Source organism: Neolamprologus brichardi, chromosome 2, assembly GCF_056152115.1.
Source record: "Neolamprologus brichardi isolate AB-2024 chromosome 2, ASM5615211v1, whole genome shotgun sequence".
Classification (NCBI taxonomy): domain Eukaryota; kingdom Metazoa; phylum Chordata; class Actinopteri; order Cichliformes; family Cichlidae; genus Neolamprologus; species Neolamprologus brichardi.
This window is the reverse complement of record NC_142105.1, coordinates 14,728,495-14,750,873: the sequence shown is the minus strand read 5'-3', so window position 1 is coordinate 14,750,873 and position 22,379 is coordinate 14,728,495. Positions and strand designations below refer to the sequence as shown.

General features: G+C 43.8%; 1 protein-coding gene across 2 annotated transcripts in view; it reads left to right on the top strand.

Moving 5' to 3' along the window:
- Positions 1-3,623: 3,623 nt before the first annotated feature.
- arap3 (ArfGAP with RhoGAP domain, ankyrin repeat and PH domain 3) overlaps positions 3,624-22,379 on the top strand; it is a 37,695-nt gene continuing 18,939 nt past the window's right edge. For both annotated transcript variants that reach the window (XM_087847429.1, XM_087847423.1), the window contains exons 1-5: positions 3,624-3,770; positions 18,297-18,459; positions 19,354-20,280; positions 20,693-20,733; positions 22,285-22,367. In XM_087847429.1, coding sequence (XP_087703555.1) covers positions 18,365-18,459; positions 19,354-20,280; positions 20,693-20,733; positions 22,285-22,367 — 1,146 coding nt within the window. In that variant the 5' untranslated portion in view covers positions 3,624-3,770; positions 18,297-18,364. The remainder of the gene's footprint in view (positions 3,771-18,296; positions 18,460-19,353; positions 20,281-20,692; positions 20,734-22,284; positions 22,368-22,379) is intronic.

The following is a 22,379-nucleotide window of genomic DNA, read 5'->3' as shown; positions in this document are numbered from 1 at the left end:
CCTGGTTTGACAGGCCTCAGCGCTCGTCTGAGGTGGTGAGCAGGTTAACAGGAAGAAGGTTTCCCTGAGGGCGATGAGGATGAGGCGAGGACAGAGCGTGTTGGATATATTTTTCATACCAGGAGAATTTTACTCACTGAAACAAAAATGACAAAATAAAAATAATGTAGATTTTAACATGAACTAGAGACAACAATGTGAGCAGGTTTAAACAGCAGAATTGTGGGTGTGTCAAAGGTTTTTCTTAAATATGGCACATAATCAGCTCATCATCAGCTCCCTAGTGGCTGCTGCAGATCACTGTGTCGATCAGTAAAGGACGGGAGCCCACAGTGGCTGCACCTGTCCAGGACTCAGAGCCTTGTGCTGCACACCTGGTTCTGACTGTCCCTCCATCGTTAAAACTCTGGACCTTCTCATTTATTTGACCTGCATGAAGCTCATCTCCATCTGGGTCCAGTGTTAGCAGTCCAGAGTTTCTCAGCACCAAGCACCTCACTTCCTAAGTCTCCAAGTCCTCCACACATTTCCTTCACTTCATGGCGTTTTCCAAGGAAAAGGGAAATGAGTTCATCTCAAAGTACCCTGAGTTTCTGTGCAGGGGTGCCTACATCCTGGAATATACTATAAATGTAAAAAAAATAATCTCTGATCCCTGTGTTTATTCCATTAATTAAAGATGTGAGGACGAGGACAACAACAAGCGTCCTCTTTCTGTCTGTGTCAGACCTCATGTTTGGGTTTTTGTTAGTGAGTCTGCAGGAAGCTGAAAGTGTCCGCTTACCTCCGATCATCCAGAAAACCAAAGACTGTGTTCAGAGCAGGAAACACCAAGTCCGAACCTCACACTTCCCTTTGGTAATCTCAGCACAGAGGGAAGAAACCGTGTCAGTTTTCTTCTGTCTGCGTGAGGCTGCAGCGCCCCCGAGTGGACTCAGTCTGAGCTGCAGAGTGTGTGCCCAAATCTCTGGCCCAGCTGCTTCCCATTAAGGTGTGTGAGTGAGGCACAGACACAAATCCACAGACAGTCACTGCCTGAGGCGTCTCTGCAGCTCGTCTTTGGTGCAAACAGGTGGAATGAAGCTGGACAGCTCCTCTGATGAGAAGGACTGAAGCTCCTCATCCTCCTTCTGTCTAGGCTCAACTCCCACACTTCATCCAGGTGACCCCAGAGGGACACACCTCTTTCCTGCCGTCACATTTACAGGAATGTTATGAAGACTCAGCTCACCTGGAACCCTGCTCAGGTGAAGCAGTGCCTCCACCTGAACAACTTCCTGTTCAGAATCAGTGTGTTTAAATCCTTTTATGTGGTGTAGAGGTAACCCTGCAGAACACACTAGGAGACAGGTGAGACGACCTGAGGCTGATCACGGTGGGGATTTTAAAAATATCACAGTTAAAGTTACTGCAGGAGGTGGCACATGTTCAGCTTACAGTGGTACAGTACTGATTCAGCGGTGACCTTCGACCTTTGTGATTTGAATCAGTCCGTCATCCTCTCTCTAGCGGGTGGCAGATCAGTCCAACCTGGTGGGCGTGGCAAAGATGAAGCGTCTTCTGATTCACGAAGCCTGCTGGGGGCGATAGAGGTAACCCAGGAGCTGTGTGTGTGTGTGTGTGTGTAACAGGGCGGCCCGTAGCGGCTGGAAACACAGTGAGGCAAGTGTAGTGGAACAGAAAGTATTTATTTGCCATACAGCTCTCCTTACAACAATTCACTAATCGAGCTTCTTCACAGCACAATTAACCCTCTAATGACAACCGGCAGCCTTAAATATGTTCAGCTATCACAGACTAAACCATTCTTCCACTCTCAGGTAAATTCTTAAATCCCAACCTTCCACCACAGTATACAATATACCAGTTTGAATAAATAAATACATTTCACATTTTTATATTAATAAATATTTCACACTTTAATTTTACACCAAACCCAATATTATAAAAACCCAGAAACCCAAGCACAAAAAGATTCACCACACTCTCTTAACCCACGGTCTCTCCCAGAACCTTTAAATGGTGTCTGGACCCCCGGGGAAACATTTGCTCAAACACCTTGAAGAGGACACAGGCAAGAAAGGGGAGTAATCATTATCGTACAAACACTTATTTGCACCACTTTTATTCCTAGATTTCACACACACACATTTGCATTAGTTTCCCTTACTGGTAAACCTTAATCTCAATCTCAGTCACTTTTCTTCTCTCCTGACAGACAACCACCACATTCCTTGATGAGGAGCAGCTGTGCATGATCTGAAACAAGCCTACCAACTGATTTTAAAATTCCCAACAAATAGTCAATAAATAATTAAACTTCTTGTGTGCAAATGTTTTACTGTGCAAATCCATGCTTAAAGTGCAATGCTAAATAAAGTGCTTGAAAATGTGCTTTTAATAAAGTGAAAGGTGTGCTCTGAAGTGCTATACAGATAATATAAATAAATGTAGTAAGGGAGTCCTCTTCCTTACACTGTGTCTGTGCGTATGTGTGGTCTCCTGCTGTCAGAGGGCGTGTGCAGCCCGGTGACCTCCTGTGGGGTTTTGGGTGAGTGCTGCTGAGCACGCTCTTCCTGCCTTGATGAGGAAAGCTTCATGAGGACTGCATCCTCCTTTAGAGGCAGAAAAATGCAGCTGGGCTCCGGATCCTCTCAGCGCTGTATTGTCTCAGGCACTTCCTGTTTCCTGTCTGCTCTGCTCAGATTGTTGTTTGGGCAGCAAGGAGGAAACTCCACCGCTGTCCAGCTCCTTAGTGCTGAGAGGACAGGACACAGTGTCCACGAGGACCTCTGAGCGCCCACGGGACAACTCCCTCATGTTGTGAAGTGACTGACTTACCTAGAGGATGAGTGTACATGAAGCCATGAAACCCACAGAGCAACCGTGAAACCTAATTAATGCAAGTGGTTTATTTACCTGCTCATCTCACGTTTTACAGTTAAATAGCAGAAAGGCTGTTGAGCGACTGAAGCCCAAGGCCAGCATGAAGGGGTCACCCGTGATAAAACTCCAGATTAACTTCATTTTACAGTTTTAACATCTTCTTTATATTTTAGGAGCTTTTTGTTAAATCACAAATGCATAAAGATGATATCACAGTTTTCTTTTACATTACAGAAGCACGAACATGTTAATTCTGTATGATCAGAAGTGGAATGAACTGAGCATGTGCAGTTTAATCATTTTCCTGATGATCATAAATCAAAGCTGCGCTGGAGAGAACTGAGAGTTGACCTTCTTGCAATACATAACTATATGAATATGTGCATTGTTCCTGACTACGTTTGTTGTCTTTTTTTTATATGTATTAGTGAACATTTAAACGATTTTTAAGAAATAAAGAAATTAATAATAAGAAACAATCAGAATAATAATGATAATAATAATAACAGGTTTAAACAGAGCAGGTGAGAACAGCTGTACTTTGCTCAGGTTTTTAATGCAAACGTCTTAAAGCACGTTTAAAAAGAACGAAGACATGAACATGAACCTTTACTGATGATCTGGAGAACTTAGGGATCAATGCCAGCAAGTGGATGTGGAGACACAGTCTGACCGGAAGCTGTATTTCCTTGGGACTTTTATTGTGAAAGTGAGCAGAGGTTGTGCCCACAGTGGTCGCGTGTAGCTTACCGTAGCTGCTCAGAGTTTGTCCTCCCGGCGCACTGAGAGCCGCGCGCACTGCTTACCGGACTGAACCGAGCACAGAGACCGGAGCACGGAGCAGGAGGCAGGCAGAACCGGAGCGCAGAGAGACCGGGTCGGAGGTAAGGCGCTCCCAGTCCTTCAGACTTTACTTAAACAGTCTCTCAGAGTCCCGCAGGAAGCGGCTTCTCCTGCCGCGGAGCCGCGCGCAGTCCGCGGGTCCGACCCCGCCACAGGTTCGAGTCTCTGAGGGTCTGGATTCACACAAGGGGTCTGAGGGGATCCAGACTGGAGTCAGAGTAAATTAGTGTGAGGGACAGCAGGACTTCTCTTATGTTATTGTATTTTTACACACCTCTGTTGCTGTGAAGCTCGCACACAAGAATTTCACTCGCATGTACCGTACCAGCGTACCTGCACATGTGATGTGAAAATAAAAGTGATTTGATTTGATTTGACTCGAGCTTCTGATGTTAGTGGATCTCTGAGGTTTTGAAGGTCTAGGTTTGCTATCCTGGTCCTGGTTTTATGGTCCTGGCTCTGGTTTCACGGTCCTGGTTCTAAGGTGATGCTGGTGTATTTGGTGCATGATCTGGTTTCAGGGTTCTAGTTCTGGTTTTAGGGTGTGTGCTGGGTTGTTGGAGTCCGTCTCTGCCTTCACTGGCTGCAGGACAACATCGTGAATGCTGACATCATGATCACAGCTGATCTTGTCCTCTGAGCAACTTCATCATGACATCATCAGCTGGTCATTCATCACTTCCTTTTCCTGTCTTTCGATTTCAGTTGATCAGCTGATAATCAATGAAAGGATTAATTTCTACAGCCGAGTGTTTGAGGTGTTAGTCTGTGAACACACACACACACAGAACAGCACCGTGTGTGTGTTTGTGTTGAGAAGAACAGAACAGGAAGGGAAAACTCCCTGTGATGTAACATCCTGTTTATCAACATGTCATGGCCTCTGATTGGATGTTTTTGTGTTTTATTGTCCGGTTATTGCTCAGCATGTCTCTGCTTCATAATTCTGTGTGTGAATATTTGTAAAATCATCACCCTGTGGGATTATATCTGACCTCTGACCTCAGACTGGAACGTTATCTTTGGCTCTGTGCTGATTCGTACCTCAGGTCTCTGATCAGAGTGAAGCGTCTCCTCGTTCGCCTCACTGTTTCAGGGCCCTGAGACGGGTTCAGGGGCAGAATGATGCTGAACGTGACACACAACAGAGTCAGAGGTCGGTGGAGCCCAGTTCCCCCGACAGCCATCAGTGTCAGAGAATAATCTTTGTTTTCCACTGAGGAAAGCAGGTTTCCTGATTTTAGAGCCATCTGTGAATGTCCCACCTGGTGCCCACAGGTAGTCATGTGCGTTCCTTGGGCTTTAATAGTTACCTGCAGCCTCACACGATGTACACCACAAACTTTAACTGTTAATCCAGTCCAGTCAGTGATGATGCTCCAGGTCAGAGTTCAGGTTCACATCAGCCTGTCTGTAAAACGCACCTGGATAAATCCTGTGCTCCACCTGAACACGAAGGGCTGCTCCTGGTTGAGTTCTTAAAGTCAGACATCTGTCTTCATAGACTCACTCACTGAGCTCTGCTGTGATCCTGCACATTTGGGATCTCCTGCATGTGGAGTTTGTGGTTAAATGGGGATTTCAGATTTGGCTCAGTTTTGCCTTTCTGTGATCATGTGATGTATTTATCCTGAGAAGCTTGAACTGTGAAACTCCTGTTTATCTGATCACCTCCTGATGGCTCGCTTTGATTTCCAGGGAAGCTGTAAAATAGTTTAGTGTAAGAGAAGCGTGTGTTTCTGCACACACTCAGTAAAACAGGAGGTCGCTCTGTGTGCAGAGGGCTTTTTAAACCTCAGCAGGTAAAACTGAATGCATCATGACATTCACTGCTCAGCTGACCAGTTTTCTTTTATTTAAATAAATAATTAATCAGACTTTAGAGCTCAGAGGAAATCTATAGAGATGTAGAATCAATAATAACCCAGTGTTCCCAGTGTTCCCAGTGTTCCCAGTGCGCGTCAGTGTGTGGTTCCAGTCACAGCTCAGGAACAATCAGCCCTCTGTTTCACACAATAGAGGCTCACTGTTATTATACTGCCTCACTCGCCCACCCTCACTCTCCCAGCTTTCCTCTCTGCTGCTCCTCCTCATTACAGAGCAACGCCTCGGTCCGACATATCTGCAGCAAGTACAAACCTGCAGGCTCACAGAGAACCTGCAGGACCAGAGAGAACCTGCAGAGAGAACCTGTAGGCCCAGAGAGAACCTGCAGAGAGAACCTGCAGGACCAGAGAGAACCTGTAGACTCAGAGAGAACCTGCAAAGAGAACCTGCAGGGCCAGAGACAACCCGCAGAGAGAACCTGTAGGGGCAGAGAGAACCTGCAGAGAGAACCTGTAGACTCACAGAGAACCTGTAGATTGAGAGAGAAACTGCAGAGAGAACCTGTAGGACCAGAGAGAACCTGTAGATTGAGAGAGAACCTGCAGAGAGAACCTGCAGGACCAGAGAGAACCTGCAGAGAGAACCTGCAAAGAGAACCTGCAAAGAGAACCTGCAGGGCCAGGGACAACCCGCAGAGAGAACCTGGAGTCCGTGCAATGATTTGATCACAGGGTCATGTTTTTAATGCTGCGCTGTAAGGTCACAGTTATCAGTTGTTGATGATGTTGTTGACAGTGAGCAGCATGATGCAGTTTTTTGCAGCTGGCGAACGTCTGAGAAATGCTAAGTCACATGCTAAGTGTTCCTCCAAATAGTTTTTTTTTTTCAAACTTTATTGAAATTATAAAGCGAACAGTCAGTCATTCCAGTTCAGTTTGTACAGTAGACATACAAGGCAAATAAGAGTAACAATATACAGTACAATGAAATAAGAAGGATAAATAAATAAAGGGGGGGAAAAAAAGAAAAAAAAGGGGGGGAATGTGACAGACTTCATAACAACTTTGTACTTGAAAGTTGTGACAGCTCATTCGTTAAACATTTCTGAATGAATTTCAATCAATGATAAACCTTTTTTATTGGAAGTTAATTTAAGAGAGTTTAAGTAATATTCAATTTCAATCAAAAACAAATTAAATGATGGGGTTGAGTTTTGAAATTTACATTTATGTATATGGAATTTCCCTAATAAGATATAAAGATTGACAATGGCACATATTTTTTTTCCTTTAGTTTCAAAATAAGTGATAATGTTCTTCCCTTCAATTTTGATTCCGTATGTTGTCTTGCACAGTATATAATTTTCAAGCTCTCTCCAAAATATAGCACTATATGAACAGCCATAAAACAAATGAGTAACACTTTCAAGTTCAGTTTTACAAAAGGTACATTCTCTATCAGTGTCACAGAATCTTGAAATGTATGTATTGGATGGATATATGTTATGTAATATTTTCAAATGTAATTCTCTAACTTTGTTTGTAATACAAAATCTAAAAGGAACAAGCCACGCTTTATCCCAGTTGATATTATCAAAAATAGCATTCCAAAAAAACTTCCCTCTTGGAGTTATTTTCTTCGCATTATACAAACATTCTCTAATATGTTTATTGGTGCATTTCTTGCTTAAGAAATCAATACCATTTATATAAAGAGTGTTAACGGATGCATGTGGTGTGTTCTGTTTTTTGTAGCTTTTCATCAACTCAGTCAGTCCGCTGGGTACGGACTTTATTACAGAGCTAAAATCTTTAAATTCGATAGGGAATGTTTATTCTGTAATAAAGTCATTGTAACTAAGTAGCTGGCCTTCAGAGTCAAATAAGTCTTTTAAATAGATTATATTTTTATCAATCCAATTCTGCAAATATAGTGATTTGTTCCTCTTAGTAATACATTCGTTATTCCAGATAATAGATCTATGTGGAGAAAAGTTATGTGAATAACATAATTTCCAAGCCAACAATGCCTGTTGATAAAATGCAGACATTTTAACTGGTAACTTTGATATACTGTAATTACAAAACAATAGGAACTGTAAACCTCCAACATTTCTAAAAATGTTATGTGGAATGAAATGCCATAATGATCCAGGAGATTTTAAGCATTCTTTTAGCCATTTCACCTTAAATGTATAGTTCAGGTCCATGAAGTCCAGAAGGCCAAAACCACCTTTATCTTTAGGTCCACAAAGCAATGATTTTTTTAGATGATGGTGCTTATTCTTCCATACAAAGTTAACAAATAAGTTATTAACATTTTTACATGTGGAATCATACACATTAAGGGAAAGGGCTGGATACACAAATTTGGAAACACCTTCAGCTTTAGTCAAAAGGATTCTACCAAAAATTGATAGGTCTCTTTGGAGCCATAAGTTCAGTATAGTTTTAGTTTTTTCCATCCTGGGAGAGAAGTTGAGTTGTTGACGCTCTGTGTCATTCTTACAAACATGAATACCAAGGTATCTAACACAGTTTTTGACAGGAATATTGTATAAGGATTTGACATTTGATTGGTACAAACATAAAATTTCACATTTAGATTTATTTAGTTTTAATCCAGAGGCAATTGAGAAATCATTTATTAATGAAATAGCATTTTCAATCTGATCTTTGTTTTTTAAGAATAAAACGGTGTCATCTGCTAGTTGAGTCACTCTGATTTCTTTACCAAAAATAGATAAACCTTTAATGACTGGGCTATTCAAAATGTGTAATGAAAGTAGTTCAGCCACAATCAAAAATAAAAAGGGTGAAATTGGGCAACCCTGGCAAACAGATCTCATGACTGGAAATCTTTTAGTAGTATTTGGATATAGTATAACACAACTGTCAATATTTTTATAAAACAATTCGATAGTTGACCAAAACCAAAGGTTTTGAGTGCTGTAAATAAGAAATAATGTTCTACCGTATCGAAAGCTTTATAAAAATCGAGAAACACAATAAGGGAATCATCATCTATATTGTCAGAGTAGTCTAATAGGTCAAAAATAACCCTTATGTTTGAACTGATACGGCGGTTGGTCATAAATCCGGTTTGTGTTTCAGCTATGATCTCATCAAGATTTTTCTTTAATCTTTTGGCATAGACCAATGAGATAATCTTATAATCTATGTTCAAAAGCGTGATAGGTCTCCAATTTTCTATAACAAGAAGATCTTTATCAGGTTTAGGAATTAAAGTTATAATACCCTGTTTCATGCTTGTGGACATTTCTTTTCCATCAAGGCATTCCTTAAACAATTCTAATAAAGGATCAACAATGATATCCCAGAACTGTAAATAAAATTCCACTGACAAACCATCATTACCTGGAGATTTGCCCTTTTTCATTGATCAAATTGCCTCTGAAATTTCTGATTTTGTTATGGGACGTTCAAAATTAGTTTTAAAGTTTTCTGAGATAGTTGGTGCAAAATTTTTAACTGACTCGATAAATCTATCACAATCATTGATATTACAATTTGATTTGTATATATCTTTGTAGAATGAACCAACATGTTTTGAGATATCTAAATAATTAGTGGTTATGTTATTATCAATCTTAAGAGCAGATATATTGTTTCTTCTTTGGTTTCTTTCTCAAGAGCAAAAAAGTAACTGGAATTTCTTTCACCTAGTTCTAGCCATTTTGCTTTGGACCTTATAAAAGCCCCTTTAGCCATGTTAATATATGCATTATCCATTTCTTCCTTTAGTCTTTTCAATTTAATTTCTTCATCATCTGACAGAGCATCTTTCTTCATTAATATGTTTAATTCATTCATAATACTGATTTCTTTAGTGTCATTTCTTTTTTTAATTTCTTTGCTTCGCCTTATTGCCGCTTCCCTTACCTTGAATTTGAAAAATTCCCATTTTAGTGTGTGATTCACATTGGTATCCCCAAATATCTGTTCTGCCATTTTTTCCACTATACTACAAAATGTATCATCATTCAATAAATTATTATTTAGCTTCCAAAAACCACGTAGTTTACTTTGACTTTTTATTGCCAACTAAGTGAATTGTGATCAATTTGTGATCAGTTAATGGAGCAAAATCATGAGAACATTCTGAAACAAAATGTAAACATGAAGAAGATATTAACCACAAATCAATTCTGGATTGTAGAGATCTATTTGCATTGCTCCAGGTAAACTCTTTTGTATCAGAGTTGAAGAATCTCCATACATCTATAACTGCAAGTTGTTCACAGAAAAATGCAGTGCTTTTAAATTTTGAGTGTTGAGATGTTCTTATTGGTACTCTATCTATAAGATCGTCTGGAGCATCATTATAATCTCCTCCAAGAATCATGTGGGCTCCCTTATATTTTGATTTTAAAAAAATCAAGTTTCTCAGATAATTGTATGCACATAGATTTGGCCTGAGTTGTGTTGTTATGACTGTATAAATTACAGACTATAAAGAAGGTGTTGTCCAATTTGAAAACCAGAATAATCCATCTGCCTTCATCTGAAGACAATGATTCAATAATATTACCTTTAAAGTTGTTAAGGAGAATGGCTACGCCTGCCAAATGTTGATAGGTGTGGCAAAAATAACACTGATCACCCCACTGTGCTTTCCAGAATTTTACATCATTATCACTCGAATGAGTTTCTTGTAGAAAAATCAAATCAGCATTTTTCCGTTTACAGAAAATGAAAATTGACTTTCTTTTGGTACTGTCACGAATACCTCGAACATTAAGGGATAGTATTTTTAAGGAACTGAAATGTAAGTCTGTCATAAGAGAAGAAGGGAATGAATAAAGTGAACTGGATGTCTGTTAAATTAACTAGAAACTTATAAGGTGCTAAGGTATAAACACCTAAAGAAGATACTCTCAAACGGGAACACTAAATGTTGAGTACCTAAGTAAAAGTCTTCAGACTCTGTTTGTTTTTCTTTTCCCCATTGAAGTGACCCAAATGCTTAAGCAAATTAACATTTATACACCAATAAAAGTAGGATGTTTAACTACTCACACTGTAAAACATAAGCAAGTCCAAACATAATCATAATAATGTTTGCCCAACTTCATACAACTAACTTGGAGGTATGAAAGTTTTATAGAAAATTTAAAGAGGATATTATTGGTTGTAAACATATTACCAAATGAACCTGAGGTATTTCAAGCAAAAAAAAAACAAAAAAAAAAACAATATACAAGTGCCTCAAAATTATTAAATATTGAACAGTAACACTGGGAGCCTGAGGTAGTTGAAATACCTGTTAATGTTAGGTAACTTACAGAGTGAACTTAAAGTATTTCAGTCATCTTGCTGATCTTTTAATAACCTCTTATTTATGCAGTGTGTCTTACACCATCAATGATGGCCACAGGACCAATCCATTTGGTCTTCTTTCCCTCGTCACGGGCTTGTTTGACAGTTGGCCACAGTTTCTTTCTGCACTGTCTCTCCATGTAGGTGAGATCTTCAGCCAACCTGAGATTCTTCTTCTTCATCACATCAGAGTTGAGGGAAGCTCTCCACACTTTGTGTCGGAAGGTGCGCATGGTGAACTGTATGATGATGGGGCGTGAGCGGTTTTCATCTCTTGTTTGACCAACTCTGTGAACAGTATCTACCATGAACTCGAATTTGTTTTTTTCCTCTGGGATGATCAGGGCGATTATATCCATCACCTCTTTTCTTATATCTTCGTTACTATGCTCTGGGAGATTCAGCAAACCCAGGTTCCAAATCTCTCCGTCTCCTCTTGTTTCTCTTGAAGTGCAGCAATGCGATCTTTCAGCTTCTTCACAGTAACCTCTGTCTCTTTGCTCTGTATTTCAAGACCTTTCACATGATCCCGCACGGCAATAATCTCCGCCGTGTTTTTGTTCACCATTTGTTCGAATTTGTTCGAATCTGTCATTCAGCCCATTAATAGCTTTCAAGATGTCGGCATTGGATACAGCTTTCTCTTCACCTCATGCACTTCGATGCGGCTCTTCTTTGGGTTGGGGCTGTTAAGAGGGGTCTGAGGGAGAGGTTCGCTTGCAAAGTCCATTATCAGTCCTTCCTTTCTTCTTGCCTCTTTTTTGGCCATTTTGCAAGCTTATCCCGTGGCTATTAGCTAAATGTTTCTATACAAGCTAACACTTCACCGTGTCAGAATTCGGCAGGGAAAAAAAAAGAAACTCAGTTCGGCCTGATTTTATGTTATAAAGATGTCCTGTACGTGTGCAAAACACAAGTGCAATGAGTCACTTCTAATAAAGAAATGATCTGAGTCCGTTTAGATCATTTAAAACGTTAGGTACTCATCAGAAATTCACGAGCTTACAGAGAAGCGTCCACACAGGTCGCCATCTTGGCTCCTCTCCATTTGTTTTGTTTTCTTAAGCTCTATTGTAAATCACATTTGCGTTTATGAGGCAGATCATTGCATTGCGTTTTAATGTTCATGTTTAAGGGTTGGAAGTAATGACTGGTATGTTAAACAACATACAAAAGGTTCGCATTCAAAATAAAACAGGAAGACGTGGATGTAAAAATCCACAGATGACAGTAGGGGTGGGCGATATAAACGATATAAACGATATAAATTTGGCCAACGATGGAGATTTTGACTATACCGCTCTACCGCGATAGTGCATGTTGATGATGTCATCAAGCTGCGCCTGTTTTGGTCGAAAGCAGCGCAGTGCAGCGGCTACAACCATTAGCGTCTGCAAATTTTGCCGGGTGGCAGTCATAGCAAAGAGATGACGCACTTTTGAAATATGGGGAAAGCCAAAAACCGCGCTTCCTCCACTTCCGTAACATTGGTTCCTTAATGTTGAATTCTCTTGCAGCTGCTCTATTCACATGTTGTTGCAGTATATTAATAACTAACCTTGTATTGTGGATGAAAAATCTCAGTTCTCCTGACTGAAGTTTGGCCCGTGTATAGTATCCTGCTATGCGATTGCATTTGTCCCTGACCACCAGAATCCCTCACGTTAGAAACGTTGGCGTTCATCCTCCAGCTTCACTGTGCTAATGTTATGCTAACATAGCTGTGTCGCTAGCACTCACGTAGCACAACATTATATACCAGGTAGTCCAACTTCAGTAACCCTGCAAATGTCACTGCTGTTTAGTTTTCTGTCTTCATTTATGTTGGAAGTGGTAGCAGAGCTGTACGTTTTAATTAGTTTCAAAAATCTCTGTCAGAACATGGTATGAAATGTTTAGGTGGAAACTAGCGAGCTAACTTCCTGTTGACTTCTAACTCCATTAAATTTAATAAATTCTGTTTTCACGGATGCCTGGATGTTAAGCTTAATTGTTACACCTGGTAAAGCAGCAACGCTGATGATTTTATTAAAGATGAAAGAATTTAGACAGTTTTTAACTCTCAGTGTTCGTTTGACTTTGGGACCTGAAGCGGACAGAGTTTTGGACCCAGATTACTCCGCGAAGCTCCTCACTACGGCAGCCGTAATGCTCTGACAATCCATTAAGCAGTGCGGCTTACCAAAGTTGTACTAAAACATTTTTTAACAGATTTCTGCACGCCAAAATCGGTTCGAGGTGAGTAAGCACAAAAATTAAAGGATTTTAAGTGTGCCTTATAGTGTTGAAAATACATTACACAGAAGAAAAGAATATATCGTGATATATATTGTTACCGCACGTGCTTCAAATTATACCGCGATATGGATTTTAGGCCATATCGCCCAGCCCTAGATGACAGCTTTTTGTCTTCCAGCTTCGCTCTCCCAGGTCTTTTTATCATGTGAAAAATCAGCTAACATACAGAAACACCAGTGATGAGGCGGGCGGCATGGGAGCAATGTCAGGGAGGTGAAGAGAGAGGGATGGGACGAGGAAAGGGTGTGTTTGGTGTTTGGGGAGAAATGGGAACGGCAGAGGTAGCGTGGGTGCGTCTGAACCAAGACGTCTTTCTGCGTCTGATTTCAGCTGTCAGAGCAGGACCGCTTCAGCCAGGCCAACCGGGTCTCCGTGAGAGCTGCACTTCACCGGACGGACTTTCACCGTTTTTACCAGATTTGTCTCTCGGGCTGCAGGCTGCGAGCCTTCAGTCCTCCTGAGGAAGTCTCAGACAGCCTAACATTTGGCACAGTGTAAACAGGGTTGTTATGCAAGCTTGATGTAGTAGCACTTTAACACCTTTGTACGTCTTTGCTGTTTTTCTTGGTTCAGTAACAGCGAAGACAGTGATGTTTGTTGGGACTCTTTTAAATAGTCAATGCCAAAGTTTGAGCTGTGACAAGGAAACTGGTGCAGATACGTGTGCAGTACGACCAGCTGCTGAAAATCCCTGCGTCCATCCTTGCAGCGTGTCACGGGGTGTCCTCAGAAACAAACACAGGGTGACCTGCGCACATCATTCAGGAGTTATCAGAGTCACATGATGTAGTCACATCTGAACAGAACATGGACATGCTGTAGTAATCCATGCTGCCTCACACAAACCTGCATAACAATAATAAAGTAAGATTATGTTACTTTTTTGGCCTTTATTGACAGGTACAGTAAAGAAATGACAGGAAAGCAGCTGGGGGGGGGGGGGGGGGGGCTGCGGGTCAGACTGTTAGCAATGGTGTCATGCTGACCGCACAGAGCTGTGCGTCTGCGTTACTGCCTGTTTGTGTGTTGGAGCTGTGAGCTTGTGTGTCTTTGCAGTTTGGTCGGCTGACACTTAGCCTGCAGACAGAATCGGCTCTTTTTAACAGCCGCCATGAGGAACTCGTAAAGTTTCCTGTGAAAATCTGTTTGAGGCGTTTGACACCTGGTGTCTGCTGTTTGTGGCCCATTGTGTTCAGCGTGACTTTATTTGGGCCACGCGGCATCGACGTTGACCTAATTCTAATCAGTAATCAACATCCAGTCGTGTCAGAGACCCCCGCTTTGGATCAATATCATCAGAACTAAAGCGGCTATTATAAATTAGACTCCCAGCATGCATTTCCAAGCCCACTCTCTGACCTCAGGTTTGACTCATGTCATTTATTGGATTCTTCTTCACAATCACATGGAGGGTCATCCCCCTGCAGATCCCCCACTGTGCACCCTGAATCAGCTGGTGTGTGGAGGGTGGTTCAAGTAGATCACACCACAGATGTGATTTTGGTGCCTTTTACCCCTCGCTCACGAGGACCAGCACCATCAGCTGGAGACACCGACAGAGCTGATGGTTTCACTGATTTTACACCGTGGGCCACGTATAACCCACTGTGATGTTTAGTGGGCCGGGCCAGTGAAAGATGTTTAAGTACACATTAAATCGATACAGGGACAGATGTGTTGGATCCAGTGGTCAGAATATGAACGTCCTTCGATGTCCTGACTCTGACTGGGTTTTACACCCAAACCTCAGACAGGAGCTCCAGCTGTAGCTTCAGTCAGCCTGCGCTCGGCCCTCCTCCCGCCTGTCTCAGCTGCAGTGTTTAAAAGTGGAAGTCGGATGGGAGGGTCTGTATCCTCTGGCTGCTTTTCCTTGGCTCGGTCTTTATCTGTGGCCTTCACTGACTTCCTGCCTGGTTCTTTAACGTTTTTCCTCCTCGGCCGCTCTTTTTCCTCTCACACCGGACTTTCTGTTTTCTGTCACTGCAGTTTTTCTCAGGCTTCTGCTTTTTACTCCTGCTGGATTTGAGAAACTCTCCAGTTTTACATTAAAATGTCTCCCACAAAGTTGATTCTGTTCATCTGGATGTTTTCAGAGAAACGTTTCGTCATCATCAGGTGACTTCTTCAGTCTCAGCTGACTGCAGGTCTCCCCAACCTTTAAACAGGACATTTACACAATGACTAACAATGAGCTATGAGATCAGTTTCATCATTGTTAATATGCAAATTGTCATGATCAATGATCAACAACCACTAATCGAAGAGCACTGATCACTGATCGTGACAGTTTGAACATTAACAAAGATGTGACCTCACAGCCCATATTCAGTCATGTGTAAATGTCCAGGCTGGAAACCTGCAGTCAGCTGAGACTGAAGAAGTCACCTGATGATGATGAAACGTTTCTCCCACTGAGCAGATGCATGTGCTTGTATCAAGACATGAAAAGGTCTCATGTGGAAATGTTTGCAGCCGGGAGTCATGTTGATGTTATTACTCAGTGTGGTTTCCTGTGGATTGGTGTTGATTCACCACCATCTGTGAACATCTCTGAGTAAACGGTGAGTAAACTAGACTGCAGCGACCGACCTCCTGTTCCCCTTTTACAAAGTACCTAAAATGACTCTCCTCTGTTTCTACCTTTATTATCCTGGAAAAAAGTAACATGAGAAAGTTTGTTAGGGTGGTGCAGGATGTGTGTGGGGACAGAGACAGTGGTGTGCAGGTGGAGTGACAGGTGGGTTAAAGATGGGAGTGGGATACATCAGGGATCTGCTCCAAGCCCCTTCTTGTTTGCAGTGCTGATGGACAGGCTGACAGATGAGGTCAGAGAGGAGTCTCTGTGGACGCTGATGTTTGCAGACGACACTGTGATCTGTAGTGAGAGCAAGCAGCAGGTGGAGGAGAGCCTGGAGAGGTGGAGGCATGCTCTGAAGAGATGCAAGACAGAATACATGTGTGAATGAGAGGGTGGATGTGTAAGGAGTACAGAAGGTCAAGGTGATGAGCCTAAATACCTGGAGTCAGCCATCCACAGAGAGGGGAGAGTCCAGGTAGGGTGGAGTTTGTGGAGGAGGGTATCGGGGCGGATTTGTGACAGGAGGATGGCAGCGACAGTGAAAGGGAAGGTTTAAAGATGGAGCACGATCCAGCACACATGTCAACACGAGGCATCGCGTCTCTCAAAATAAAACCAGGTTCAGTCTGTGAGCGTGCGCTGTGACGAGTCCACGGACGCTGCAGATTTCAGCTCTGAGACGAGGTGCTGCAGCTGTCCTGCGTTTTCTTTCCTCCTGTTGGTCGCCGGCTTCAGTCTGAGGAGACGTCAAAGTCAGAGAGATGCCAGCGCTGACGACACTCGACGGCTCTCTGTGGTCACGTGACTGCACGGAAGCATGCATTACTGTGTTATTTATGATACGATCACATTATTGACACAGCATTGATCATGTTGTGTGTCACAGCTGCTGTGTAACGTGTTTCCTGGCTGTGTGGCGGCTGATCTCAGAACAGACGCTGCTTTTGTCTGAAGAGTGGAGGAGGAGGAAAAAGGTCGGCTGGAGGAAGCTGCTGTGACTCACTTCCTCCTCGGCCTTTGTCTTCCTGCAGGACGCTGCAGGCGTGTGTGTGCGTGTGTGTGTGAGTGAGTTATTTTTACTTTGGTGTTAGACACATATTGTTCTGTCTTTCTCTGAGTGACGTCCTGATGCTGACAGAGAGCTCTCCCCGGCTCCATCACACCTGCAGTTTTACTGTCACACCTGGACTTCAGTATATCTGCTGTGTTCACAGGCTCTTATTGTTAAAGGTCCAACAGGAAGCTGCTTCTGCTTCTTAGCTGACATCTCCTGAACACATCACAGAGAGGTGACACACACTCACACACACAGACACACGCCCACACACACACACACACACACAGACACACACACACACTCACACACACACACACACACACAGACACACACACACACACAGACACACACACACACACAGACAGACACACTCACACACCCACACACACACAAACACACACACTCACACACACACAGACACACACACACACAGACACACACACACACTCACACACACACACACACACACAGACACACACACACACACAGACAGACACACTCACACACCCACACACACACAAACACACACACTCACACACACACAGACACACACACACTCACACAGACAAACACACACAGACACACACACACACACACACAGACACACACACACACTCACACACACACAGACACACACACTCACACACACAGACACACACACACACTCACACACACACAGACACACACACTCACACAGACACACACACACACTCACACAGACACACACACAGACACACACACTCACACACACACACACAGACACACACACGCAGACACACGCAGACACAGACACACATAGACACACACACACACACACACAGACACACACCCACTGGCAGGATGCAGGGAGCGGCTGAAGTGAGGTGTGCTGCTCTGAGCTGGAGAGTTCTCCTTGTCTCATTGGCTGTGTGTGACTTCCAGCTGTTGATCCAGCAGATGATCCAGATGTGGGTCTGTTCTGGGCCCACAGTTTGTTCCCTGAGTTTTTCCATGCAGCAGCAGGGGCGTCAGGGTTTCATGGCAGGAACCCTCAACCTTTATCCCCACAGTGACCCTCTGTCTGATTCTCTGCTGCTGTGCAGAGGTCAAAGGTCAGCCTGCTGCAGACGCAGAGAGACAATCGTACAGCTGTGTCTGCCTGCTGACATCATACTTTCTTCTTCTTCTGTGGTTTTAGTTCTCAGAAAGAGGGGCTCGTGAGCTCCAGAGGTCAAAGGTGACAGTGGTGCCATCTACACGGTGTGTGGAGGCAGTTTGTTTATTGATCTTTAATTAGAGGATGCGGTTCAAAGAAACGTTTAACGCCCCCTGCTGGAGGAATGAATGGTTACAGAGGCTGGCTCCTGTTGTGTGTGATCCAGTGTTTCTGGTTTTCTGGTTTCAGTGTGGGGTTAGTGAAGCAGCAGAACTTAAACCAGTTTCTGATGATATCTAAAGCAGATCAATCTTTCACCTCTTTCTCCACCAGATGGACGACCGCCATCCGCCACTGCTGTAGGTCAGCGATGGCCCAGGTGTTTACGGCTGGTGGAGGAGATGAAGCCCAGTCCGGACTCTGTGTTGGTCGTCATGGGCTCCCTGGATGGAAGCACGCCGGTTGAGAGGCTGCTTTCTGCGATTCATCTGGAGAGGTCAGGATTTAGGAGTGCAGCATGAAATGGGGGAAAACCGAAATGGCACAATCATCAGATAGTTTGTGTGGCAATGTTGTATCGATACAGGGACTCCAAATATTGATATTCTATTAAATAAGTTAAAATACAGCCGGGGCCTCTCTGTGTGGAGTTTGCATGTTCTCCCCGTGTGTGCGTGAGTTCTCTCTGGCTACTCTGGCTTCCTCCCAAAGTCCAAAGACATGCAGTTAGTGGGGTTAGGTTCACTGGAAACTCTAAATTGCCCACAGGTGCAAATGGTTGTCTGTGCCTATGTGTCATCCCTGTGACAGACTGGTGGCCTGTCCAGGTTGTACCCTGCCTCTGGCCCTAAGACAGCTGGGATAGGCTCCGGCTGGATGGATGGAAATGAACATACTGGAGGGCTTGTTACCTGCACTGCCATCCAGAGATAATGTAGACGTACTGAGCTCGCCAAAGCTACCTCCAAACTCAGAGTGAGCCGACGGCTCGGCCACACAAGGAAAATCAAGGCAGCATCCTCCTCACAGCTACAAAAACAGTGTGAGGTTGTCTATGATTGTCATGCATGGTTAGCTCGCGGCACACTCACCGTTCTGCGATCGCACAGGAGACAACCTGTCTGCGAACAGCCTCAGGCTGACTGCAGTCATTCTCACAGACTGCTTTTCTACTTTAGAAATGCAGACAGATGAAAGCACGTGGTCCTCAGTGTGACTGAGTGGGCTCAGCTGCCTACAGAACTGGGTGCATGTGTAACAGTTAAAAATGAACTTCTTTCCATGTCAACAAATGTGATTTTTAACACGTTATCACAGAAACTGACAACCAATCAAAGGGCAGCTCCCGTCCAGCCAATCAGAATTACTTCAGGCTTCTGTCTTCCTCCAGGTACCTGGACACCTTCCATCGAGCCGGTCTCCTATTGGCTAGAGACTTCACACACCTCGACAGCGATGCATTGGTCAGTCTGGGCATAACTGCCACAGGACACAGGAAGAGAATCCTACGATTGGTCGGTTACATCGAGAGGACAGAAGGCCAAAGAGCCAATCGGAACGCAGATCTCCCTCGTGACCGCTGTCAGTCAGTTTGTTCTTCGAAGCGCGGTCGCACCGAGTCGCCCCGTCAGGAGGTGATCAGGAACAGCTCTGCTCCCGACCTCGCCGCCATGCTGGCAAACTCCGATGGCGGCAGGCCAACAGTGAAGCCGGTCCCCAAACCGAGAACTGTCTTCAATCGCCGCAGGACCGCGCCCATCCAGTTCACCCCAACACCCGACCCTGCTCCACCCCTACCTAGGAGGCTTTCCCAGGATTCCATCTGCCTCACTGTGCTGGAAAGTCTGAGCTCAGCGGACATGCCCACAGCAGACAGTGCTTTGACCCCTGACCTCAGTGACAAGGCGCCGTCACCAAGCCGAAGGTCGAGCCATGGGGAGAGAAATGGGAACGGCCGCAGCAGGTCTCTGTCAGACACTGGAGGGTTACCGCCGGTTCCCCCGAGGCTGAACCGCATCGTCCCCCCCGCCTCGATGCAGGGGACTCCTCGCGCTTCTTCTTCTTCCCCTGTTCCCACAGAGCATTTGCAGGCGCCGTCCTTCATTTCCTGCACGGGTAGTCATGACAACAGCAGGCTCTCTGGATCCTCCCCCTCCGGTTCTCCCCGAGGAGGCCTAGAGATGGTCTCCAATGAGATATATTGGGACACGTTACACAGCTCTGCTGCCCCCGGTGGGAAGAGGAATTATTGCAGCCAGCAGTCGGCTCCTCCCACTCCACCCAGACAGACACCTGAGAGGAACTGCGAGAGGAACAGGTTAGTCACCGTGATGCATCAGTATTTGGACCGGGGTACGTTCCAATACTCAGTTTCACTCAATTTAGGAAGGTTTGTGCTCGGTCCGAGCGGTCTGAAGTCTGCACCTCCTTTAGCGGGGGAGACACGTTCTTCATGAAAGCATCCCACAATTCATAGCTACAGACCATCTGATCATTCCTAAAAGCGATCATCTGGATGTTTTTGCATTAAAGCATGATGGTCGGCCTTGCTCTACCGCACGAGTGCACCTTTCCTTCACCTGTATCGAGGTTAAGGAGGATTGGTTAGGAAAAGGAGTTTTTGCGTGTTCGAGCGTACCCCAGGATCCATGATATGTTTGTTTAAAATCAGTTTTTATGTGAAGGCCCAGGCCTGACATAATTCATCATTTTCACTGTGTTTGTTTCAGTGGCAGCACTTTAAGTAACAACTCTTCAGGATCAGCCAGAGGTGAGTTCAGAGCTCTGAGTCACACAGAACAGCCTAAAACCCAGGCAGGTCAAGCCTTGTCTGTAAGCTCTGCCTACAGGAAGACGTCCTTACTCGTTTCCTGTCAGCCTGATCGAAACATAAAAAACAATTTTGTGACTGGTGTGTGAGACTCCTAGTTCCCAAGACAGTGCACGCACACTTGAGAGCAATGTTCCCTCTAAGCTGCACGCGCGCGCAATCACGCACTGCTGTCACGGTATCAGCACACAGAAAATCTGCGTTGCACACAAAAAAAAAATCTAACCTGAATTGCAATGAAAATAAATACATTAACAATTGATTCTGTTTTACAGTGTGAGTCAGTAAGTGACCGGCGACTGGCTGTTCCAGCATATGATGTGATTCACATTCGTATATACGCAGCTAATCAACGTTGACAGGCTCTGACAGCGTCCTTATGGGCCGACACGGGTGTTTTAGCGAGCAAAGCGGCTGATGTGGAGTGAAGCCACGTTAATGACAACGTGTACAACCATTGGAGATGTGAGCAGGAAAGACGGAACAACTGACGGAAAAAGTGTGAACTTTATACCAGTTTTTAAATTGTGTTGATCGGCCACGTAAAACCAGAGTCATGATAAAAATATCTTCAATGTTTGCTTTTCTTCCTGAATACTGTCGTTGTTTATATTTTATATAAAACCGGTGTTTTATGAGGAAAACGCTCGAAAGCGCTCTCCACTTGTGAGCAAAAACAACACCAGAAAAACCCCCACCCTTTCCTATTGGTGGAAAAATGTACCATGTCGACCAATCAAAAAATGATATGGCAGCATGGCATTTAGATGTTTAGGAAGGGGGAAGTTTTAGGAGTAACGGCGGTGTTTGAGATGTGAGAGATATGCGTTTAGCACAAATCTTGTGTAGTTAGTGTGTAGTGTAGTTAATAGTTTTGTTGTGTGTGTCAGAACAATGAGGCGACTGCTGAATGTTACAGGTGTTACAGCAGTGATACATCTGGTGTTGTCAGGCCTGCAGGTATCAGGCTGTTGTTCTCCTTTATCTCATAGTGGACACAAATTATTTTTTGGAGTGGCACAAATAATTTGTGTGGCATCAAATTTGATGCAGAACAGCTGATTGTTCTGTAAATAGTTTGAAATGTTTATTTAAAAAACGCCTTGGCTGCATTTTTAGGTAAACAGCTTGCAAAAAACGTTGTTGTTTGCATAACTCAGTTACTATTTTGAAGAAGTAACTATATAATTAATTGCCCAACATTGGTCATTATTTACTGTATTTTGCAGACAGAGAGTTACAGACTCTCTCCCAGACCACAGACCACAGACTCATAATACAAGTCAGAGCTTTATTTTTTTAAAAAGAAAGAAAAAGTTGTGTTTTCAAAATTGGAGTTCAAGTTATTTTTACTTCCAATAGTGTTAACATGCTACACAGATCGGCTTTGTTATACTGGTCACAGTTTATTTTAACTTTGACGTTATCAAATCAGAATGGACAGGGCCGGGGCGCAGGTGAATCCTAACTCTGGCCATTTCTATTTGGCAGCCTCCACGGACGACCCCGAGGACGAGATCAGCCCATACTGTGAGACTGTTTTCCAGACCCGGAGACATCCTCCTGCCGCTGAGGTCAGACCGCCA